Source organism: Diabrotica virgifera, chromosome 2, assembly GCF_917563875.1.
Source record: "Diabrotica virgifera virgifera chromosome 2, PGI_DIABVI_V3a".
Taxonomy (NCBI): Eukaryota; Metazoa; Arthropoda; class Insecta; order Coleoptera; family Chrysomelidae; genus Diabrotica; species Diabrotica virgifera.
In genome coordinates this window covers 37,594,021-37,615,152 of record NC_065444.1, presented here as the reverse complement: position 1 = coordinate 37,615,152, position 21,132 = coordinate 37,594,021, and the positions used below count along the sequence as shown (strand labels likewise).

The 21,132-nt window shown below is 33.0% G+C and overlaps 1 protein-coding gene across 1 annotated transcript in view; it reads right to left on the bottom strand.

Moving 5' to 3' along the window:
* Positions 1-21,132, bottom strand: part of LOC114329631 (nuclear protein localization protein 4 homolog) — an 89,945-nt gene that overhangs the window by 62,980 nt on the left and 5,833 nt on the right. The window contains exons 5-7 of the mRNA XM_050643590.1: positions 16,811-16,949; positions 7,391-7,717; positions 6,067-6,227 (exon numbers count right to left, since the gene is read on the bottom strand). Of these exons, the coding sequence (XP_050499547.1) occupies positions 6,067-6,227; positions 7,391-7,717; positions 16,811-16,949 (627 nt within the window). The remainder of the gene's footprint in view (positions 1-6,066; positions 6,228-7,390; positions 7,718-16,810; positions 16,950-21,132) is intronic.

Here is a 21,132-nt window from a genome sequence, read left to right as displayed (position 1 = left end):
GCGGAGGATTTCAGAAAGTCTGCGCAGCTTTAAAATATAATCTGGGTAGTAAATGGGATTTCTCGAATATCCAGAGATACACAAAGAAGTTCAGAAAGTCTGTGCATCTGGGTAATAGAACTTGAGTAGTAAAGAGGGCTTCCTGTGTACCCAAAGCTTCACAGAATGTAAACTGTGTGCGATAATTGATAATTGAACAATATCTAGTTTGCCGTATGCAGCATAACCTAAACCAACTTTTCTTTGTATCTCTAGTGATTTTTATATCGTGATCTGTATTGATTTAGTACGCGACTAATAATATATTTATTCATGACCACCCTCCAGGGATATATCCTACACAACCCTAGTAAATAGTAAACGTTTGAATGTCTCGTCAATGTGGTACCCGTTTATCGTTGTCGGTACCGAAAACTACGCTTAAGAACCCTTTTATATCTATACGATCTTCGTATTTTTCTCTAGTAACGTAACGGTGTAGGATAACCATCCCTGGAATACCTCCGTCATCTTCCACGTTAGTACATGTATAGTACAATTTCAACCCCTTAATAAATGTAAAGCATAAATGTTTGTGCAGACAAATCGTACTAGGATTAGAAAAAAATCGTTGTAACATTGTAAATTTATCATTAGTATTCGTGTGAAAAATGTGTTAAGGGTGTATTTTGGAGACTTGGACGAATTATTAGGCAACATTGATTTGGTAATTAGAGTGACTGAAAACTATTCGCACAACAAATTCTGAACTATAAACACACGGCACAGGAAGCAGGGCCGTCCAAAGAGCAACTGGTTATTGATCAACCAACTGCTACACTCTTTCGTTTATTTTTCTCTGCATTGTTCTATCCAGCTTTGATTTTAAGATAGATTCCTGTTATATTTATATCTGGAAGTTTTTCTAATTCTAGTATTGGGTCTCTTTTCTTCATGTCCTATTAATACATATTACATATTATGTATCATGTCTTGATAAATTTAACGATGTCTTTATGGTTCTCCTTGTTTGGTGAATCTTTCTCTTAGGTCTCTTTTCTTCATGTCCTATTAATCTGTATCATGTGTTGATAAATTTAACGATGTCTTTAGGATTCTCCTTGTTTGGTGAATCTTTCCTCGGCTGTCAGCATTCTCCACTTCTCCCTAATTCTCCCTAAAGATTTCTTCAGACTGTAGATTAAAAGGACTGGGTGACAAAACTCAACCCTGTCGTATTCCACATTTGATGGGTAGTGTTTCAGTACGACTATCTCCAATTTGGATAGAGACTGCTAGGTAATATTTTGGCAGTTTAGTTTGGCAGGTAATCGAAAAGTGTAACGAGTTGTACTCTGTCAAATGCTTTCTCGAAATAGATGAAACTCACAACTTTTTTAAGAGAACGCGTATACAAAATAGTAACTCTCCAGTTTCTACCCCATTTCTAAATTCAAATTGCTTATTACCCATTCTACCTTCGCACAGAAGGAATACTCGGTTTTGTATAATTCGTAATTGTATTTTTCAATACAATACTTTGTATTACCTGTGCCTTTTCTGGCACACATTACATATTTCGTTTTGATTTGGTTTATTTCTAAGCCTGTATTAAATAACCACATCAAATACGATAAGAAAGAAGTTTAATTAGTTGTCAGACGCTATCAAAAGCTGTTAGCAAATCCATAATCACATTTTACGTGTCTTGTAAAAGGCATGCCGAAATACGATTAAAAATAACTGTTTTAAATGTAATCTTTAATGACGTAGTAGTACCTTCTCCGAAATACACCCGGTACCACTTTGATGTTAATACAGGGATGACCACTGTAGTAGTACCTAAATGGATAAGAAAAAGGATAAACGGTTATCCCCGTTGACTTATCAAAATGGCCTCATAATGTTTAAAATTTCAAAATACTGTAAAGCTTAATGATTATTTTGTCTCCTCGTCTATTTTTGTAATGTAGAATTCTTAAAAACGAAAAATGATGCCACCCAAGATAATGACACGGCAGATTTTCATTGTCAAACGACTTTATTTTAGAATGGATTTAAATAAAAAATGGCAATTGATTTTCGTGTTATTTGAATAGTCCTTCCAAACCTTTCATAAGTATCGATATATTCGTAAGAAATAGTGAATGTGGTGATTTTTAAAATCACGCTGATCAGTAACCGTGATTTTTGTTTCACGGTGATTTTAAACAGCGACCGTGATCACCGTTCTTTTATGTAGTTCCAATAGGTGATATTTAATTATTGTGACAGGTAGTCACAATAATTGTAAACTAAACAACACGATCACGATTACTCTGTATTATATTCAAGACGTTCAGAAAGAAAGAAGAAGAATTAAATGCAAGGTTGCAGCTGGGAATAGTAATCAAGACTAGTAGTACTCTATGGGGCAGGATACTTACTTACAAGGAAAATTAAAGATCAACTACATACTACCAGACATACCAGGTGGTGAAATCGTCAAAAGGGAAATGCTAAACTGATGAAACGGTTGCAAGTGTGAGTCCATAAATGTAATAGTAAGGTAAAGAAAAGGGTCAATACTCACAATATTATCCTTTTATTAATGTTAAAAATTGGCTACTGGTTTCTAGACTTATAATTTATGTCGCATCATCAGGCCAGAATAAGAGGTCAAATTGTTTGTTGTTAAAACAAACAATCTTTTGTTGTTAAGATAAGATCATAATATACTAAGCATCAAAGTTAACGTACCACCTTAAAAATAAGATATTTTTGATGTCTCGTATTTCCTAAACCTGTTTTAAGATTTGAGTAATTTTTTTAGTGTATTATAGCTTTATTAGTCAAGAATATCGATGTAATAATATTATTGCTAAAGAGGTAAGTGTCATTGTATACCGGGTGTAACAATGATAGTGTGTTTTTTCTTCAAAGTTTGGAACACCCTGTGGAATATTCTAGCGTGTATAAAATGTTGAAATTAAAACTTAACTGTAGCCTTAGGCTGTCTTAACATTTTGCTATTTGACTCATTCGCTTATGTTGGATAGTAAAAAAGTTAGGTACTTTAACAACTAGAAATGTTATTCATCAATACAGGGTGTTTCTAAATAAGTGCGACAAACTTTAAGGGGTAATTCTGCATGAAAAAATAATGACATGAACATATGTCCGCAAATCCTTTGTTTCCGAGATACAGGATGTTGAATTTTTTCTTACAAACTGACGATTTATTTATTGCTCTAAAACTGGTTGAGATATTCAAATGAAATTTGGTACGTTTGAAGAGGAATTTAATTAGGAATTTTATATTCACCATTGGCGTGCTTACGGGTATAAACATTTTAGATACATCCCGTATGCACGCCTATGGTGAATGTAAAATTCTTAATTGTATGTCAAAAAATACGCAATAACTACCTCTTAAACCCTACCAAATTTCATTTGCATATCTCAACCGGTTTTAGATCAATAAATAAATCGTTAATTAGTAAGAAAAAATTCAACATTCCGTATCTCGGAAACGAAGCATTTGTGAACATATGTTTATAAAATAAACGGTCATTATTTTTTTATACAGAATTACCCCTTAAATATGTGGCACTTATTTAGAAACACACTGTAGTGATGAATAACATGGCTAGTTGTTAAAGTACCTAACTTCTTTATTATCCCACATAAGCGAATGAACCAAAAAGCAAAATGTTAAGAAAGCCTAAGGCTACAGTTGAGTTTTAATTTCAATATTTTATATGCGCTAGAATATTCCACAGGGTGTTCCAAACTTTGAGGAAAAAACACACTATCATTTTTACACCCGGTATACAATGACACTTACATGTTTAGCAATAATATTATTACATCGACATTCTTGAAGAATAAAGCTATAATATATACTAAAAAATTACTTAAATTGGACAACAGGTTTAGGAAATACAAGACATCAAATATGTCCCATTTTTAAGGTGGTGCGTTAATTTTGATGCTTAGTGTGTATCAGTTACAAGTAGGCTTGAAGCTAGGGTATGTGAATGCATTCAAAGTCATCATCTCCTCACGATGATAGGACCACGTTCACTCAGGTGTATTATGTGGCAAAATGATATGTACTAGTTGATCTGGTTAAGTACTTCTGTTCTGTGTTACTGCTGTTTTTGTCTGTATTTCGTCTAAATTTCAATAATGGAGTTTATTGGTGTTTTTTGTTCTTCTTTTACTTTTGTTCTGTTTTAACAACAAACAATAATTTGACCTCTTATTTAGGTCTGATGATGGGATATAAATTATAAGTCCCGAAACCGGTAGGCAATTTTTTTAACATCAATAAAAGGATAAGATTGTGAGTATTGACCCTTTTGTTTACATAACCATTGAAATTTTAAATTATTGAATTCCTACTTCCTTAATTATTTTACATCAAAACTCATGAGAAACTATTTATGGAGGACTGAAATCTGTTTTGAAAACAAAATTGTTCTACAAATTACACACATTCCAAAATATATATTTGCCAGAGTATTCTTGTAAAAGTAAAATGCAACGCCTCGCCGCTCGTGCGCGGACGCTACGTTGCTACACCGGCTGTCGGATGACAACAAAGGCGTAGCTCGCTATGCTCAAGTGGAGATGGGGGGGTTCGTTGAGACTTCTCTTTCAACCTTAATATAGATATTAACTGGGCGCCAGGCAGATTTGCCCCACGGTCCACGCTTAAAGTAGACTGCAACTTCAAACCTACCAAATTGTCGCAGTACAAATCATGTGGTGTATGTAACAAATGAAATTAAGGGATACCTCACGTATAAATTATCTATTAATAATAAATAAATAAATAATAAATAAATTTAGACCGTAAATATGCAATAATTAACAAAAAAAAAATAAACTGAACAAATTTAATAATATTGAACAACCACAACGATAACCTACCTAGTAACTAGTTGCGACAAAGCAAATAGGGCTGCTAGCCCTCAAAATTAACCGAAAATTATAAGCGTCGCCTGAGGTCAGGCGCAACCGCTGTAAAACATAAACCAGTATAACAAACCGAAAACGCACTAGGTACTACTCACAAATAAACTAAAATTAATAAAGGCTAATGAACATAAATGCATAAAAAAAATAAATTAATAAAAATCCTTATCTTAAATCTGTAGTGAGGTATCCAGCGATGTATCCAATGAGACGAATAACCAGTAACATATCCAACGACGTAATCAAAACAATGCGAACAAAACGAAACGAAAAACTAAAAGTAGAAATTGTAAGTAATTGGAGACCCTTTGGCCAGAAGGGTTTTCAAGGGGGTACAGATACAAAAAAAACTCTTCTACTTCGCACAGAGTATTTGCCACCAATAACTCTACCCCTATCTATTCTGTGGTTTAAGGGCTAATAACTGGTATTATTTTCCTTCAGAATGGCTTCAAGGAATCGTCACGGCATCTATGTAAAATGGTGGCTTGGAAATAGGTCCCGTATCATACGTATCGTCCCGGTGTGACAACTACACAAGTTCAATTTATCATAAGTTCACGCCGATTTCCACAATGAGGGTGTCTATAAAAGCCCAATTGCCTGAAAACTTATGTTCAACACCAGCACAACAATTTTAAAATTGACAACTGTCAAGGTGACTTATCGTAACGTATCCATGACAACCAAATTCAAAGTCTGCTATTTATTCGCTTATTTATTTAAGGAAATAGGAGAAATGTGGGAAACGATATGAAAGAGTGGAATAATCTTATTAATAAAAATAGTATATAGATGGTCGAATTTTTAAAACGTAACAAGGCCACACGTAGGGCAGAATGTATATATCGCATGTGTATAATATGTGCTCTAATAATGCGTGCTCTGTCAGTTTTGTGTAAAACTTATTTCCCTGAGCCATAAGGAAATACCCAACATGTGGCAATAAAAACGCATATAGCTTCAGAACAACAATAAAAACGCAGGTTAGGACTTGCCGTTTGAACACTCGCAAGAAATAAATTCAAAAAACAGAACCTAATTAAATTTGATGAACGAAAAAATATACTCAAGTCAAAATGAGTTGTATGTAGGTATAGTCGTAAAACCATGCAAAAGACTCACCTTATAATACACGTCCGGAACGTACTGCTTATCTGACGATTCTCTGACGTAACCTAATTCTGGACAATCCTTAGTGGGCAGAAGGCAATTGTCTCGTACTAACGCCATGCACTGATTGGACACCTGGTATCCTTCCATGTGGACTTGATTGGTCTTATCACCTAAAAAACGTTTGAAAAAAAGAATATTCATTGGATAAAATGCATTTTTAAGGGGCTATCCTAATGTAAAAGTACGAAATTCATGTACTTTTTTGGAACTTTCTAAAATAAAAAGTACTGTACCAGTTGTTTTGAAAATTTGCATGATCATTTATTATAAAAAGAAGCACATGTAAAAAAAATATTGAAAATTAAACGAGTCATGCGCCATCTGCTGGCATCGTGAAAAAACATAGCTCCACTGATGCAGTGATTGGGACTAATAGAGATTCTGAACAAAAATTTCAAAGTGATTATTGAAATATAAGATATTTTCAATATCATCCACTAGGGGTTTTTTGATTGGATACAAAATGTCAATTTGGCGGTATTTGAAACTGAGAATTTTTTAGCTAATTAAAAAAAATTCAACACTCGTAATTTTTCCAAATTTTAATATTTTTCACAAATCCTAGTTGATGGTATAGAAAATGACATATTATATTTCAATAATCACTTTTATAATAAATTACTCTTAATGGGAAATAAGCCACAATTTTACCGAAAAAATGATTCTATTAACGTTTCGAAGCCCAAATCGGGTTAAACGTTAATAGAATCATTTTTTTTTGGTAAAATTGTGGCTTATTTCCCATTAAAAGTAATTTATTCAATAATCACTTTGAAATTTTATATTTCAGGACCTCTATTAGTCTCAATTAGACACTGCAGCAGTGGAGCCATGTTTTTTTCACGGTGCCAGCAGATGGCGCATAACTCGTTTAATTTTCAATATTTTTTTTATGAAATTATTTTTACATGTATGAATATAAGATTTTGGATTTTCCTCAAAGCAAAACACAATGTGATTCTCGTCTAAAAACAAAGTTTATTTAATTTTCCCTTAACTAATATCAACTGATAAAATACTAACCTAAAAACAAAGAATCGACAAATAAATGTTCATGCTTTACAATTATTATAAAAACTTAAATCGTCTGTTGAACTTCTAAAAACTTTTAAAATTAAATCCAATTCATTTATATGAAAATAATGACAAATTGCCAATGTCAGTGTCACCACAAAGCTTACATGAATATATGAATTTCGTTCTTTTACACTAAGATAGCCCCTTACGGTCAAATTGTCGGAAATAATTAATAAATAAAGCATCGTTTTCTTACCTGTTACACACACCGTAACGAACTTCGACCCAAAAGTCCCTTTGGATGCGTATCTGGTGGGATTGGGGTACATATTTTGATAATGGCCAGCCATTATGCACTCTTGAGAAGAAAACAAGTGACTATCGATGTTTCGAATGTATTTGACGGTGCCGGTTTGAACGTCCTTAGCGAGAAGATCGGTAAATATCCAACCGACACGTCTTAAACCTAAAGATGCTGCCATTTGTTCCACGATTTCCTCTCTGTCATCGGGAAGGAGATGGATCGAGTCTTTCGAACTTTCTTGTGGAGGTTCGTATATTGCTACGACGTTGGCTTTTATTCCTGAAAGAAGAAATGCTATTTAGTACACGGTATTTTGTGTAGATAGCACATTTTAAATTTCGTGTAGATTGTACAGTATTTATGTAGCAGATCTGCACAGAATGTTGACAGACCGAGAATGAATTTGGAACATCGATATCTTATTATTTATTACCTATTCAACATAAACAATTTTAGATAAATATTATATATGTAATATAAATCAAAATCATCTAATATGGGCAAGGTGTATACATTGAGAGAGTAGAAGACTGAAACACTTGTTGAATATGGGCTAAAACTTCTTGATTCTAAGAGAAAACTTATGGTTGCCCGCAAAACGAAGTTACAACCAATGAACATCAGAACGTATGGAATAAAATTAGAAAGAATCCACAATATCACCTATTTGGGTGTCAACGTTAACGATAACTGGGATATCATCATCAATGGTTTTACAGCCCTATGAAAGAGCCTCGACCTTCCCAAGTCTATTACGCCAGTCAGTCCTATCCATTGCCAACTGTTGCGCCTATTTTTCTCCCATCCTCATCTACACCATCCTTCCATCTAAGTTTTGGCCTACCCCTATTTCTACTTCCCACAGGTTGTGACATAAGGATTCTTCTAGGAGGGTTGTTATGCTGTGATCTTGCTAGATGTCCTGCCCATCTTAGTCTTCCTATTCTTATAAGAGATACTACGTCTTTACCACCAAATATAAATATGTTTATATCTGTGGTATACCTCGTAGTTGTACCTCCTCCTCCAAATACCATTTTCACAGATGCCACCGAATATTCCTCTCAGGATCCTTCGTTCAAATATAAGCAGAAGGTTTTCTAGGTATAAGGGTTTTGTATATGGTTATTTTTGATTTTTGACTAAGTTTCTGCTTCTCATATGTCTACTCAGTCCAAAATAGCATTTGTTCGCTAGGATTATCCTTCGCTTGATTTCTTCCGTCATGACGTTCTCCTTGGTGATCAGGGAGCCCAAGTATGTGAATTTGTCCACCACTTCAAAGGTAGAGTTATCAACAGTGAATTGGTGACCGATGTTTCTGGCTCTATTGTTGGGTGTTGATGCCATCATTTTAGTTTTCTCCTCGTTTACTTTCAGGCCCATATTTTTTGAGGCATTTGAGAGGGTGGTATACATTTCTTCTAGTTTGCGTGTTGTGCGGGCAACTAAGTCCACGTCATCTGCATATGCCAAAATTTGGGATGATTTATTAAAAATATTTCCTCTGTTGTCTATTCTGGCATCTCTGACCTCCTTTTCCAGAGCTATGTTGAAGAGGAGACACGCCAGCGCATCTCCCTGTCGCAGCCCAACATTCGTTTAAAACGCCTGTGATTGTTCGCCTTGTATTTCGACTTTGCAAACGACTTTACGCATTGTAGCCTTAACCAATCTTATCAGTTTATCAGGGATATGGAATTCATCCATGGCTTCATACAATTTATTTCTTAGGACACTATCATAGACCGATTTAAAATCTACGAAAAGATGGTATGTGTCGATATTGAATTCATTGGTTTTTTCCAGTATTTGCCTTAGCACAAAGATCTGGTCTGTTGTTGATCGACCAGGCCTAAAACCACTTTGATATTCTCCAAGATGCTCCTCCGAATGTGCACTTAGGCGACCATATAAGATACTCGAAAATATTTTGTAAGCTGTATTAAGGAGGGTTATTCCCCTATAGTTTCTACATTCCAATTGATCACCCTTTTTGTGTAGCGGGCAAATGATTCCAACACACCACTCTTCCGGGATTTGTTCCTCATTTAAAGCTCTCAGTATTATTTTATATATTTGATTAGTCAGAGTAGCACCTCCATATTTAATAAGTTCCGCGGACATACCATCACTTCCTGGAGATTTATTATTTTTTAGGTGTTTTATTGCATCCCGTACTTCTTGAATTGATGGAGGCTCTAATGGTGTATTTTTGGTTGCTCCTGGGGGTGGTTAATTTGGATCTTCTACTTCGATGGTAAGTAGTTCTTTATAGTGTTCCATCCACCTTTTCAATATTTCTTCTTTTGTATTGAGTATGTGCCCCTCCTTATCTTTACATAGTCTTAGCCTTGGTTTGAATTCCTTTCTTGCATTATTCAGAGTTTTATAGAATTTTGTTGTTTGATTTTCCTGTTTTATTGCCTCAAGTTATTCCAGTATGCTATTTTCATAAATTCTCTTTTTTCTTCTATGAATGTACTTCGCTTCTCTTCTAAGGTCTTTATATTTTTGTTGTTTTTCTCGGGTTCTTCTTTGCTGCATCTGTTTAAATGCATCGTTCTTTCTTCTTGTAATGTCCTCACACTCAGCATCGAATCAGTCATTGCGTGATGGTGGTTTTTCTGGCCCTAGAATATTATTTGCTGCGTCTTTAATATTACTTTTGCACATTTCTCATTGTTCGCTGATTGTTAGATTCTCATTAATTATGCAGTTAGTTTCGATACAGTTTTGAAACCTTTCTACCGTTTGCGGATTTTTGAGGAGTTCAATATTAAGGCGCGTTGTTTTGGTACTTCTCTCCTTCTTCGCGTTTGAGATTCTAGCTCGAATTCTTGTGCCAACTAGAAAGTGATCTGAATCAATATTGGCGCCTCGATAGGTCCGGACATCCATCAAGTTTGAGAAGTGTCTAGCATCTATGATCACATGATCAATTTGGTTGTTCGTTAATCCATCGGGCGAGGTCCAAGTTCCCATATGTATTTTTTTGTGTAGAAAACATGTGCTTCCTACGATCATGTTCTTTGCGGCTGCGAAGGTGACTGCTCGGTGTCCATTCCAATTGGTATTATTATGGAGACTATATTTACCGATGTGCGGTAGACATATTTCTTCCCTTCCGATTTTTGCGTTCAGATCACCGATTACTATTTTAATGTGACTTCTGGGACAACTGTCATATGCTCTTTCTAATGCATCATAGAATTCGTCTTTATCTTCGTCTTCCCTGTCCTCTGTTGGGGAATGTACATTAATAAGACTAATATTAAAAAACTTGCCCTTGATCCTTAAGCAGCTCATTCGTGGATTAATCGGCTTAAAATCTATAACCAAATGCTTGACTTTATTATTGACTATAAAGGCTGTCCCAAATTCATGTCTAGTTCTATGGCAACTATAGTATATGTTGTAGTTTGTTTTTTGGATTATGCCATGACCTGTACATCGCAGTAATATCGGCGTTATATTGTGCTATATGTCGCATAGTTTGTGGATGTTTCCAGGTTCGTTGAGTGTGCGAACGAAAATTAGAAAGAATCCACAATATCACCTATTTGGGTGTAAACGTTAACGATAACTGGGATATAAACAAAGAAATAAGAATACACATCGAAAAAACCAGACCACCTTCCATAAACTAAAGAAAATTCTCATTAATAGAGATATTACTGTAGGATTGTAAATAGTTTACCTTATATTTTAAATTCCCCTGTATATCATTTTTCTTAATTATTAGTACGAGAACGGGATAAGGGTCTCACATATGGACGTTGGCCCAGATGTGCAGAACGAATTGGGGATTACGGCGACGGTAGCGGACTATTTTTAACTTTATAGTTTTAGTTTATTGGAAAAAGACGGCGGCGGGTCGGTACATACTTTGAACCAATTTTAATTGGGTTCTTTCACAGGAAAAAAGATATTAGCCTAAGAGGGTTGGTTTTAGCGTAGGGAACTAGAACGAATACATGCAGTCGATTATAACATCACAGCGACGACAGACGCGTTCTTAGGGGATAATACTTAGAAAAAGACGAATTAAGACGGGTATTATATTGATTAGACGCAAATTATCTATAAATACATTTCTTTTTTGTAAGAATAAGAACACGTAAGATTGTGGTCGCAATTACACACTTTTACACTTTTACATTTCGTCAATTTAATAGTATCAATAATTTAGCCATCTATTTTATTAATTAAAACTGTTAAACATCAAACGGACTTTTATTACGATTGTCTTTAAAGGAAACCTACATTACATTAAACCTTAAAATCAAATTAATATGCTGCTCCATATTCTCCACATTGCTACATGCACTGGAGAGCTGGACCCTTACAGAGACACTAATGAAAAAATTGAAGGCCTTTGAGATGTGGCTCTAACAACAAATATTGAGGATAGGTTGGGTTGATCGACACGCTAATAGTAACAGATAACCTAGCAAATTTACAGTATTTGATGGAAAACATAAACGCTCATACCAATAAGTATGGTCTAAAACTGAACATCAAAAAGACTAAATTCATGATTGACGAAGAAGCTATTGGGACCGTGCAAGTTCGGCAAAGCGACCTCTATTTCTACGCTCTGTACTTTTATTCGCACTTTTAATTATATTGGCCAATTATATTAGTCCTGGTTGCTGGATAATTGTCAAGGCCATAGTCCAAAAAAATAATAAGAAGAAAAAATAAGATGCAGGTTATGTTATGCAAACTTAAACAATTGTATGTAGTAAATAAAATTAGTTATTAAAATGCAGTACTGCAAGCAAAATACAATTAATTAAATTTACTTTTATATAATAATCGCATATCATATCAATATTGTGGAGCAATATATAATTTTTCTGCTTCAATGACAGAAGGTATGAAATATAAGTCAATTTGACAATTTCAATTGACAATATGAATTACTTAAGATATTGATATTCACAGATACTGTGAATTTAACCATAAATAATCAGCCAGTTGAAAGAGTTACGTCCTACAAATATTTAGGGGTTTGCTTCACTGATACTAATGACCAGACAAGAGAAATCAAGAGGCGAATAGAGATAGCGAGACAATCGTTTGTCAAAATGAAAACGTTTCTATGTAGACCAGGGCGCATCTGTAAAAATATTAGTACATTTGGACGTTGAGAGGTGACTCAAATTTTTTTGCAGAAATTGTTGAAAATAACTCAAATAATATTTGAGTTATCCTCCCTCTCAAAAAGGTCCGGAACATTGTTTAAATAATTAAAATGTCAAAAAATGAAGGAAAAATTCGATTTTTTTCTTCGTTTTTTGATTATAACTTTAAAAGTATTCATTTCCGAGAAAAGTTATATTGACATAAAAGTTGTGTAATTAAATTTTCTACAATATAGAATTGGTTAAAAATTTAAAAAATAGTCACCCTTGTTGCAAAATAGCAATAATTGGGAAAAAACCATACAAAAACAAGTATTCACATTTTACGTTTTTCAACCATTTATGCTAAACTTAGGACCTTCATATTTCACCCAGAAAAACTTTATGATACAGTAAAACAATACTATAAATTTTATTAAGATCGGTTTAATAGATTTTGCAAAATAAATTTTGCAATCCAGCTTTCGCAAAAAAATTCATTTTTTCAAACTGTTACAGGACTGAAAATAAAGCAGATAGCAAGTTGAAATTTTTTTTGCTTATAGAAGTGTACTGTACCTTTCATTTGCAATTTGCAAAACTAAAATCGATTATCCACCACGGCGTCAGGAATTTTTTTAAATAAACATTAATTATTGGTGCTGCGCGCAGGACACCGGATAGTTTGCTCTGATTGGGCATTCCAATTACCTTTGATAATGATTGATACATTTTAATTTTTATTACATTTCGATATAAATAAATTTGTTTATTGCAAAATAAAAACACATACTCTATCCTTTGAAATAACACTTTTTTTAGCAAAAACTTTCTTTGTTCATATATTTTAACTTAGAGAATAAAAGTTTATTATTTTTAAACATATGCAATTGTTTAAACAATATTTCACAAACAATAATAAAATCAGTTTGATTTTTGTGGAATTAAAATATTAAAATACAACAAAATATAGAGTAAGAAAATAATATATTAGATAAAGATTGGAATAAATTTTGGTGGAAATCAACTTTATGTGAATCGAACACCGCTGTCCTGCGCGTAGCACCAATATTTAATGTTTATTTAAAAAAATTTCTGCCGCCGTGGTAATTAATCGATTTTAATTTTGCAAATTGCAAATGAAAGGTACAGTACACTTCTATACGCAAAAAAATTTTTAACTTGCTATCTGCTTTATTTTCAGTCCTGTAACATTTTGAAAAAATGAATTGTTTTTGCGAAAGCTGGATTGCAAAATTTATTTTGCAAAATTTATTGAACCGATCTTAATGAAATTTACAGTATTGTTTAACTGTATCATATAGTTTTTCTGAGTGAAATATGAAGGTCATAAGTGTAGCATAAATGGTTGAAAAACGTAAAATGCAAATACTTGTTTTTGTATGGTTTTTTTTCGCAATTATTGCTATTTTGCAACAAGGGTGACTATTTTTTCAATTTTTAACCAATTCTTCATTGTAGGAAATTTAATTACTCAACTTTTATGTCAGTACATCTTTTCTCGGAAATGAATACTTTTAAAGTTATAATCAAAAAACCAAGAAAAAAATCGAATTTTTCCTTAATTTTTTGACATTTTGATTATTTAAACAATGTTCCGGACCTTTTTGAGAGGGAGGATAGCTCAAATATTATTATTTGAGTTATTTTCAAGAAATTTCTGCAAAAAAGTTTGAGTCACCTCTCAACGTCCATCTCAAAACAGATGGGCCCTGGACTAATGCAGCCGGGACATAAATATAAACTTAAGAACAAGAATGTTAAGGTGCTATGTTTTCTCCGTTCTGCTGTACGGCATGGAAGCTTGGACACTAAAAAAGATAAACATAAAAAACATTGAGGCATTCGAGATCTGGTGTTACAGGAGAATGTGGAAAATACCATGAACAGAAAGAGTAACAAATCAAGATGTTTTGCTGAAGAAGGAATGCGAAGTCATAAACCATACAAACGAAAAAACTGGAATATCTAGGCCACATAATGAGAGGAAAAAAGTACTCTCTGCTAAGACTAATAATCCAAGGAAAAATCTCGGGAAAGAGAAATGTGGGACGTAGGAGGATTTCCTGGTTGCGAAATTTAAGGGAGTGGTATGGGTGCAGTTCAATACAGTTGTTCAGAGCTGCAGCCAACAAAGTTAAGATTGCTGTGATGGTAGCCAACCTCCGACAGGAGACGGTACTGCAAGAAGAAGAAGAGAAAAAGTATTTTCGAAGTATTGTCGAACTTTCTCTAAAATTGTAAGTACATAACTATTTTCATTTTAGAACAAGACAAGTGCGAGGCATTGTGAAGGCATGTTTTATAAAAAATCGTGTGAATAAGCTTTAGCTTTTTGTTTCAGATTTCTTCTAACAGAACATTTTTAATCAATCAGCATGAAGACATTTTCTCACCTTAAAAACTGTTAAAAAAAACTCTTAAGGGGCCCAATTCAAAAGGGCAATTGACAATGGCGGAGTGCTTAGGGACTCAAAAAACCGAGCAGTAACTTTTTAACCAGAACCTTTGCAATGCCTTGTTATTTTCGGGAATTCCAATTTCAAAAGTGGAGAATGTCACTTCAAAAATGTCCATTTTTGCTGAAATATTGTAAACTTTGTATTCCCGATGAAATTACCTTAAGAAAAAAATATACCAAGATTTCTTATGGATGGAGACTCGTTATTTAACCCGCGTTTAGACTTTCTCGCGTCTTCACGGAAAGGGGATTAGAAGATATATCTGGAATTGTGATATTTTGACAGCCACAGAACAATCACCGCTACCACTCAGACAAGCTTTTCTTGGGTTTTCTTTCTTCTTTTCCCCTAGTGTCGGTACCAATCCTGGAACGAAAACTCAAGCTCAGGAAACAAACGGCTCCTTTCAGATTTTGTCTTTTTTTGTTTTTAGCAATCGCGTGGAGGTTAGCTGTGGCTAGATCCCCACCTAGGTATAGGTATCATTGTGCAATGAAGGTAGGAAACAACAGAAAACTATCTTCGCACTATCCTGTTGAAGATTTCTTATGAAAAATTATGCTAAACCTTAAGAAAGATTTGAAAAATTGTTGCCAATAACTAAATTTATTTTATAGTTGATGAAAGTACTGATTCACCGAATCACGGAAATTCCTAATTCAAGGAAAGGCACACTTCCTACATTTGGCAGTGGCCAATAAGGGGAAAATCTAACATTTGGATTTCCCCTTTCCTACTTATAAAAAAATTATAGTGCTCCTTCACCTCAATGTTTACATCTCTCTTATTATTTCAAATTCTCGATACTCACTTAAAGTAATTGCGATACGTATCCGCTGTGAGCTCGTAGGTAGAGGGGATATTTAAAAGTTCGTAAGCGCCAGTAGTGACAAAGCAGTGAACTTTTGCCGGAAATTTGACATAAATGTCAAAGTGATTAATTTAAACATTGAAATTAAAGACATTAATAGGAAAAAATATTAGTTGGCCAAAGCTGTGGTATATATTTTTACCTTAAATATACTTAAGTTTTAAATACTGAAATTTGGTTTTTATAACACTTAGGGCCTGTTGTTCGAACGCTAATCAAGAAATTGATTATAATCAAGTCCCCTTAACAACCATCAAATAACAAAATCCGTTGTTCGTACGCCAATCAGTTAATTGTAATCAATTATGTTAACTATAATTATGATAATTAACACAATTGATTGATTAATTAATTATTAATTAACATAACAATTATTAACATAATTGATTAACTAATCAATTAATCTCATAATTGTAATCAATTATGTTTTCAGCAACCCAATTAAAGTTGACATTGACAGTTGGTGACAGTAATTAAATATTTGATAATTATCAGTTGATTCCATTTTTGATTAGCGTTCGAACAACCGTCCTTAGTAATATAATTAATCTATTAAACTAAGCGCCATCTACACGGTAATTGTGAAAGTATCTGAAGTAAGAAAGAAGGAAACTAATATTTCATCAATAGAACGTCAAAATGATTAGCAAAATCTTAAAAAAATAATGATAATGAATCATAAATTTTGTACTTACTGATATTAACCATCGATTACAATTTAATTACTTCTTTGTTTTGTAAATATTACACGATAAAAATGAAATAATAAATTTAAAAATTTCCGGAAAAAGTTGCATTAGTAATCCGCTAGTTGGCGATACCACCGAAGCTCAGAGCGAATACCTATCACATTTATATGGAACAAAAAAATGTACACTTTTGTACTTACCTAGGGGAACATCAGGGTGTACTTCGTAATTTCCATAAAGAAAACCAATTCTTTGGTGGCCAGTAACCCTCCAATAGTTCAAAAATCTTTCAACTAAATTTGTGTTTTCAAAAGCCACGTTATCAACATGCCTGTAAGCCTATAAATAAAAAAAAATTCATTTAGTATCAACCTTGTACAAAAATACAATTAATTAAGTGATGGATTTGACCGTTACTTGATGGAAGTTCATTTATTCTAACAACAAAACACTGAAAAACGTAAGCAAGTACATTAAGAAAAAGCCATGTTGTTCTGAAGCTATTTCCTTGTGGCATTTTTATGATTAACTATTTAGATGGGAAATAAGCCACAATTAAATTGAAAAAATAATTTTATTAACGTTTCGACGCCCAAATCGGATGCCGTTGTCAAAATACTACTAAATTAAACAAAAATGTTGTTGCTAAGTAAAAAAATTCTTCTAATAATTTATTTAATCTGACTCATTTATATTGGCAATTCAGACGTATATTATACATTTTAAAGTAGAAGACTTTAAATTGATATCGCCAATATTTATGAATTGCGTTCCTGGGACGACTTTACTAAAAGATAGTTCATTCGATTTCATGAAAGCAATCCCAACTCAAGAATATCCGTCACAAAAAAATCATAGCATGTGATCTGTCTTTAAAAAGACAACCAAATGCAACGATGACAGTAAAATTCTCGCGTTAGAGATTCCATAGTAAATCACGAGGGAAAACCAGGAAATAACCTCGTGATACTATCCCGACATCATAAGTATTTGGTCTTACATTTAATTTATATTTTATATTTTTAATTTTTACATATTTTATATTTTAGTATTACTTATTGTATATCTATGTATTATTAATATTATTTATAATTTAAACATATTAAAGTCAGAATTTGGTATTAGTTTTTTTTTGAAAGTAAATTAAATGTAAGACCAAATACTTATGATGTCGGGATAGTATCCTAAGGTTTTTTCCTGGTTTTCCCTCGTGATTTACTATGGAATCTCTAACGCGAGAATTTTACTGTCATCGTTGCATTTGGTTGTCTTTTTAAAGACAGATCACATGCTATGATTTTTTTGTGACGGATATTCTTGAGTTGGGATTGATTTCATGTAATCGAATGAACTATCTTAGTAAGTCGTCCCAGGAACGCAACTCATAAATTGGCGATATCAATTTAAAGTCTTCTACTTTAAAATGTATAATATACGTCTGAATTGCCAATACAAATGAGTCAGATTAAATAAATTATTAGAAGAATTTTTTTACTTAACAACAACATTTTTGTTTAATTTAGTAGTATTTTGTATTTTGACAACGGCACCCGATTTGGGCGTCGAAACGTTAATAAAATTATTTTTTCAATTTAATTGTGGCTTATTTCCCATCTAAATAGTTAATCAAGAAAAAGCCAAAGACAAAGGAATTAGAAAGTGGTGTATACCAACTGGCATGTGGTGACTGTCCAAAAACTTACATCAGTCAAACTGGCAGAACCTTTACCAAGCATATAGCAGAACACAAGAGCTTTCCATAATAGAGAAACATACACTACATATATACACTTCACCTTCTACATCTAGATCATAACGGTTCTTTTAATGAACAGTTTCAAATTAATAATACCTGTACAAAATAAAGGCCTTAAGCTATCTTTATTAGAAACTATGGAAATTACATACACACATACATAATCAAAAACCTCTTATACCCGTAGGTGTCGAGGTGAACAACTATGGAAATTAATGAATTAAAAGAGGTATATACCAAATTATCTCAGCTAAACATACATAAGGGTCCAGGGCCTGATGGAATCCCACCCAAGTTACTGAAATACTGTAGTTTTAATCTTGCTCGTCCCTTATTTTTTATTTTTCAAAAATCACTACAAACGAGTGAATTCCCTTCCGTTTGGAAAGTTAGTTTTATATCACCGATATTCAAGAATGGCGATAGAAGCAGGGTTCAAAGCTACAGACCTATTAGTATCCTTAATACTATACCTAAACTATTCGAGAGTTTAATATGTGACAAAATTAAGCCTACTATACAAAACGTAATAAATGACAACAGTATGGTTTTGTTATGGGGAGATCAACTGAAATGAACTTGTTAAATTATACCTCCTTCTTAAATGAAGCCTTGGAAAGCAAACAACAGGTAGATGCGATTTATACAGATTTTTCCAAGGCATTTGATAGGGTTAACCATACGTTACTGTTACATAAGATCGAACAGTTAGGTTTCTCTGATCCTCTGCTTAGTTGGATTCGAAATTATCTATTAGATAGAAAGCAGATAGTTCGTATTAAGAATTATTTCTCTAATGAAATTATAGTTAAATCGGGGGTACTTCAAGGCTCCCATTTAGGACCTATCTTTTTTAATTCATTTATAAATGACATAAATAAAAGTTTCAATTTTGCTCAATTTCTTCTATTTGCTGATGACCTTAAATTATTTCACATAATTACCTCTGATTTGGATCGCTACAATTTGCAATCAGATCTTAATAATCTTGTGCAATGGTGCTCACTTAATGGCATGGACTTAAATGCAAACAAATGCCATGTTATAACTTTAACTCGACTGAGAAACTTTGAGAATAATTCTTACTATATACGGGACACTAGGTTACAATTAGTTGACTCAGTTATAGATCTGGGTGTTATTCTTGACACTAACTTGAATTTCAACCTACACATTAATAGCATGGTTTCTGTCATTAAAGATGATTGGCTTTGTTAAAAGATGTAGCTATGACTTGACGACTGGTTGTTCTTTAAAACTTCTTTATTGTTCTTTGGTTAGACCACATTTAGATTATGCATCATGTGTTTGGTCACCTCAATATAATTGTCACATTAATAAAATTGAACAAGTTCAGCGTAAATTCTTACATTATTATGCTTATAAGATGCATTTCACTGGTCAAAGTTATTGCATTTCACTGGTCAAAGTTATGAGTCTTTACTGCAAATTATTCTACTTGACTCATTACAGAGTCGTCGTCAACATAAAGATCTTTGCTTCTTATATAACTTAATTCATGGTCATAAATTCTGTATTTCACTCTTAAGGCTACGGGTACATAATTCGCAAATATTTTACGTGTATCCCTACTTTTTCTGTCTTTACACGGCAAATTACGCGTAGTAAAATTCACACTGGTATGGATATGTAAACATTACTAGAATGTCATTCTACTTGAAAATGTCATCATTAATTTAAAGAGATGGGTTTTGAATGTTCTTGGATAACTGTTATTTTTATAATTGGAAATTATTAATTACGTTAATAAATGTGATAATTTTTCACTAACTATGTATTCAGTGATTGTAATAATTTATTTGTACAACAAAGACTAATACTCAATCGAGAAAAGAGGAAAAGTGTTAAAGTGATTTTTTAATAATATATTGTTATGGAACGCTTACAATTTTGAACATCTTTAACAACAAAATACTTGGATCACAGAATATATTATCCTGATGTATTCTCTGCTTGGATCTTCCACAAATAATACACAATAAATAACTTTTTATTAAGTTCACGTCTTAAATCAATTATTTATCAAATACACTATATTTCAATAAAATTTAATCAATAACTCAACATATTCCCGATGCAATGTCAAATATTTAAAATTGTCACTGATTGTCAGTGTCTGACTGACAATATTATATTCGGCTGAGTGCGTTGTAAGACAAAGATAGATTTGGAAAATATTACCACGGCATTGTATTTATTTTTTTCGAATCCTGAAAAAACCAATAAATATTTTTGAAAAATTTAAACGCAGAATGAAAGACTAAATCATTACCGAGGGCCGAAAGTCCCTTAGAATAAATAAAAAGTTTATTTTGAATGATATATTTGAAATTAAAAATCACACTAAATTTTCTCTTAGTTTTTCACCCCTGTAACTTATTAAAATAAACATTATAAAAGTTCTCAGGGACTTTCGACCCTCGCTAATAACGTGATCTTTCATTCTGCGTTTAAATCTTTCAAAAATACTTATTAGTTTTCTCAGGATTCGAAAAAAATGAATCCCCATTTGAATAGCATTGCAGCCGAAAATACGTACCGATCCTCTTAAATAAAATTGGTCTACGTGTACCTTCAAGAACCACCCGTTCTGTGACCACCTTCCACGAAGTCATTAACCGTACAAACTATGGTTCAAGTTCCTATCTCTGTAAAACTATTAAATTAGCAAATACATTATCTCCACATGTTGATTTCTTTGTGAACGACTTTACTGCGTTTTCCACACAATTACATTTATATTTA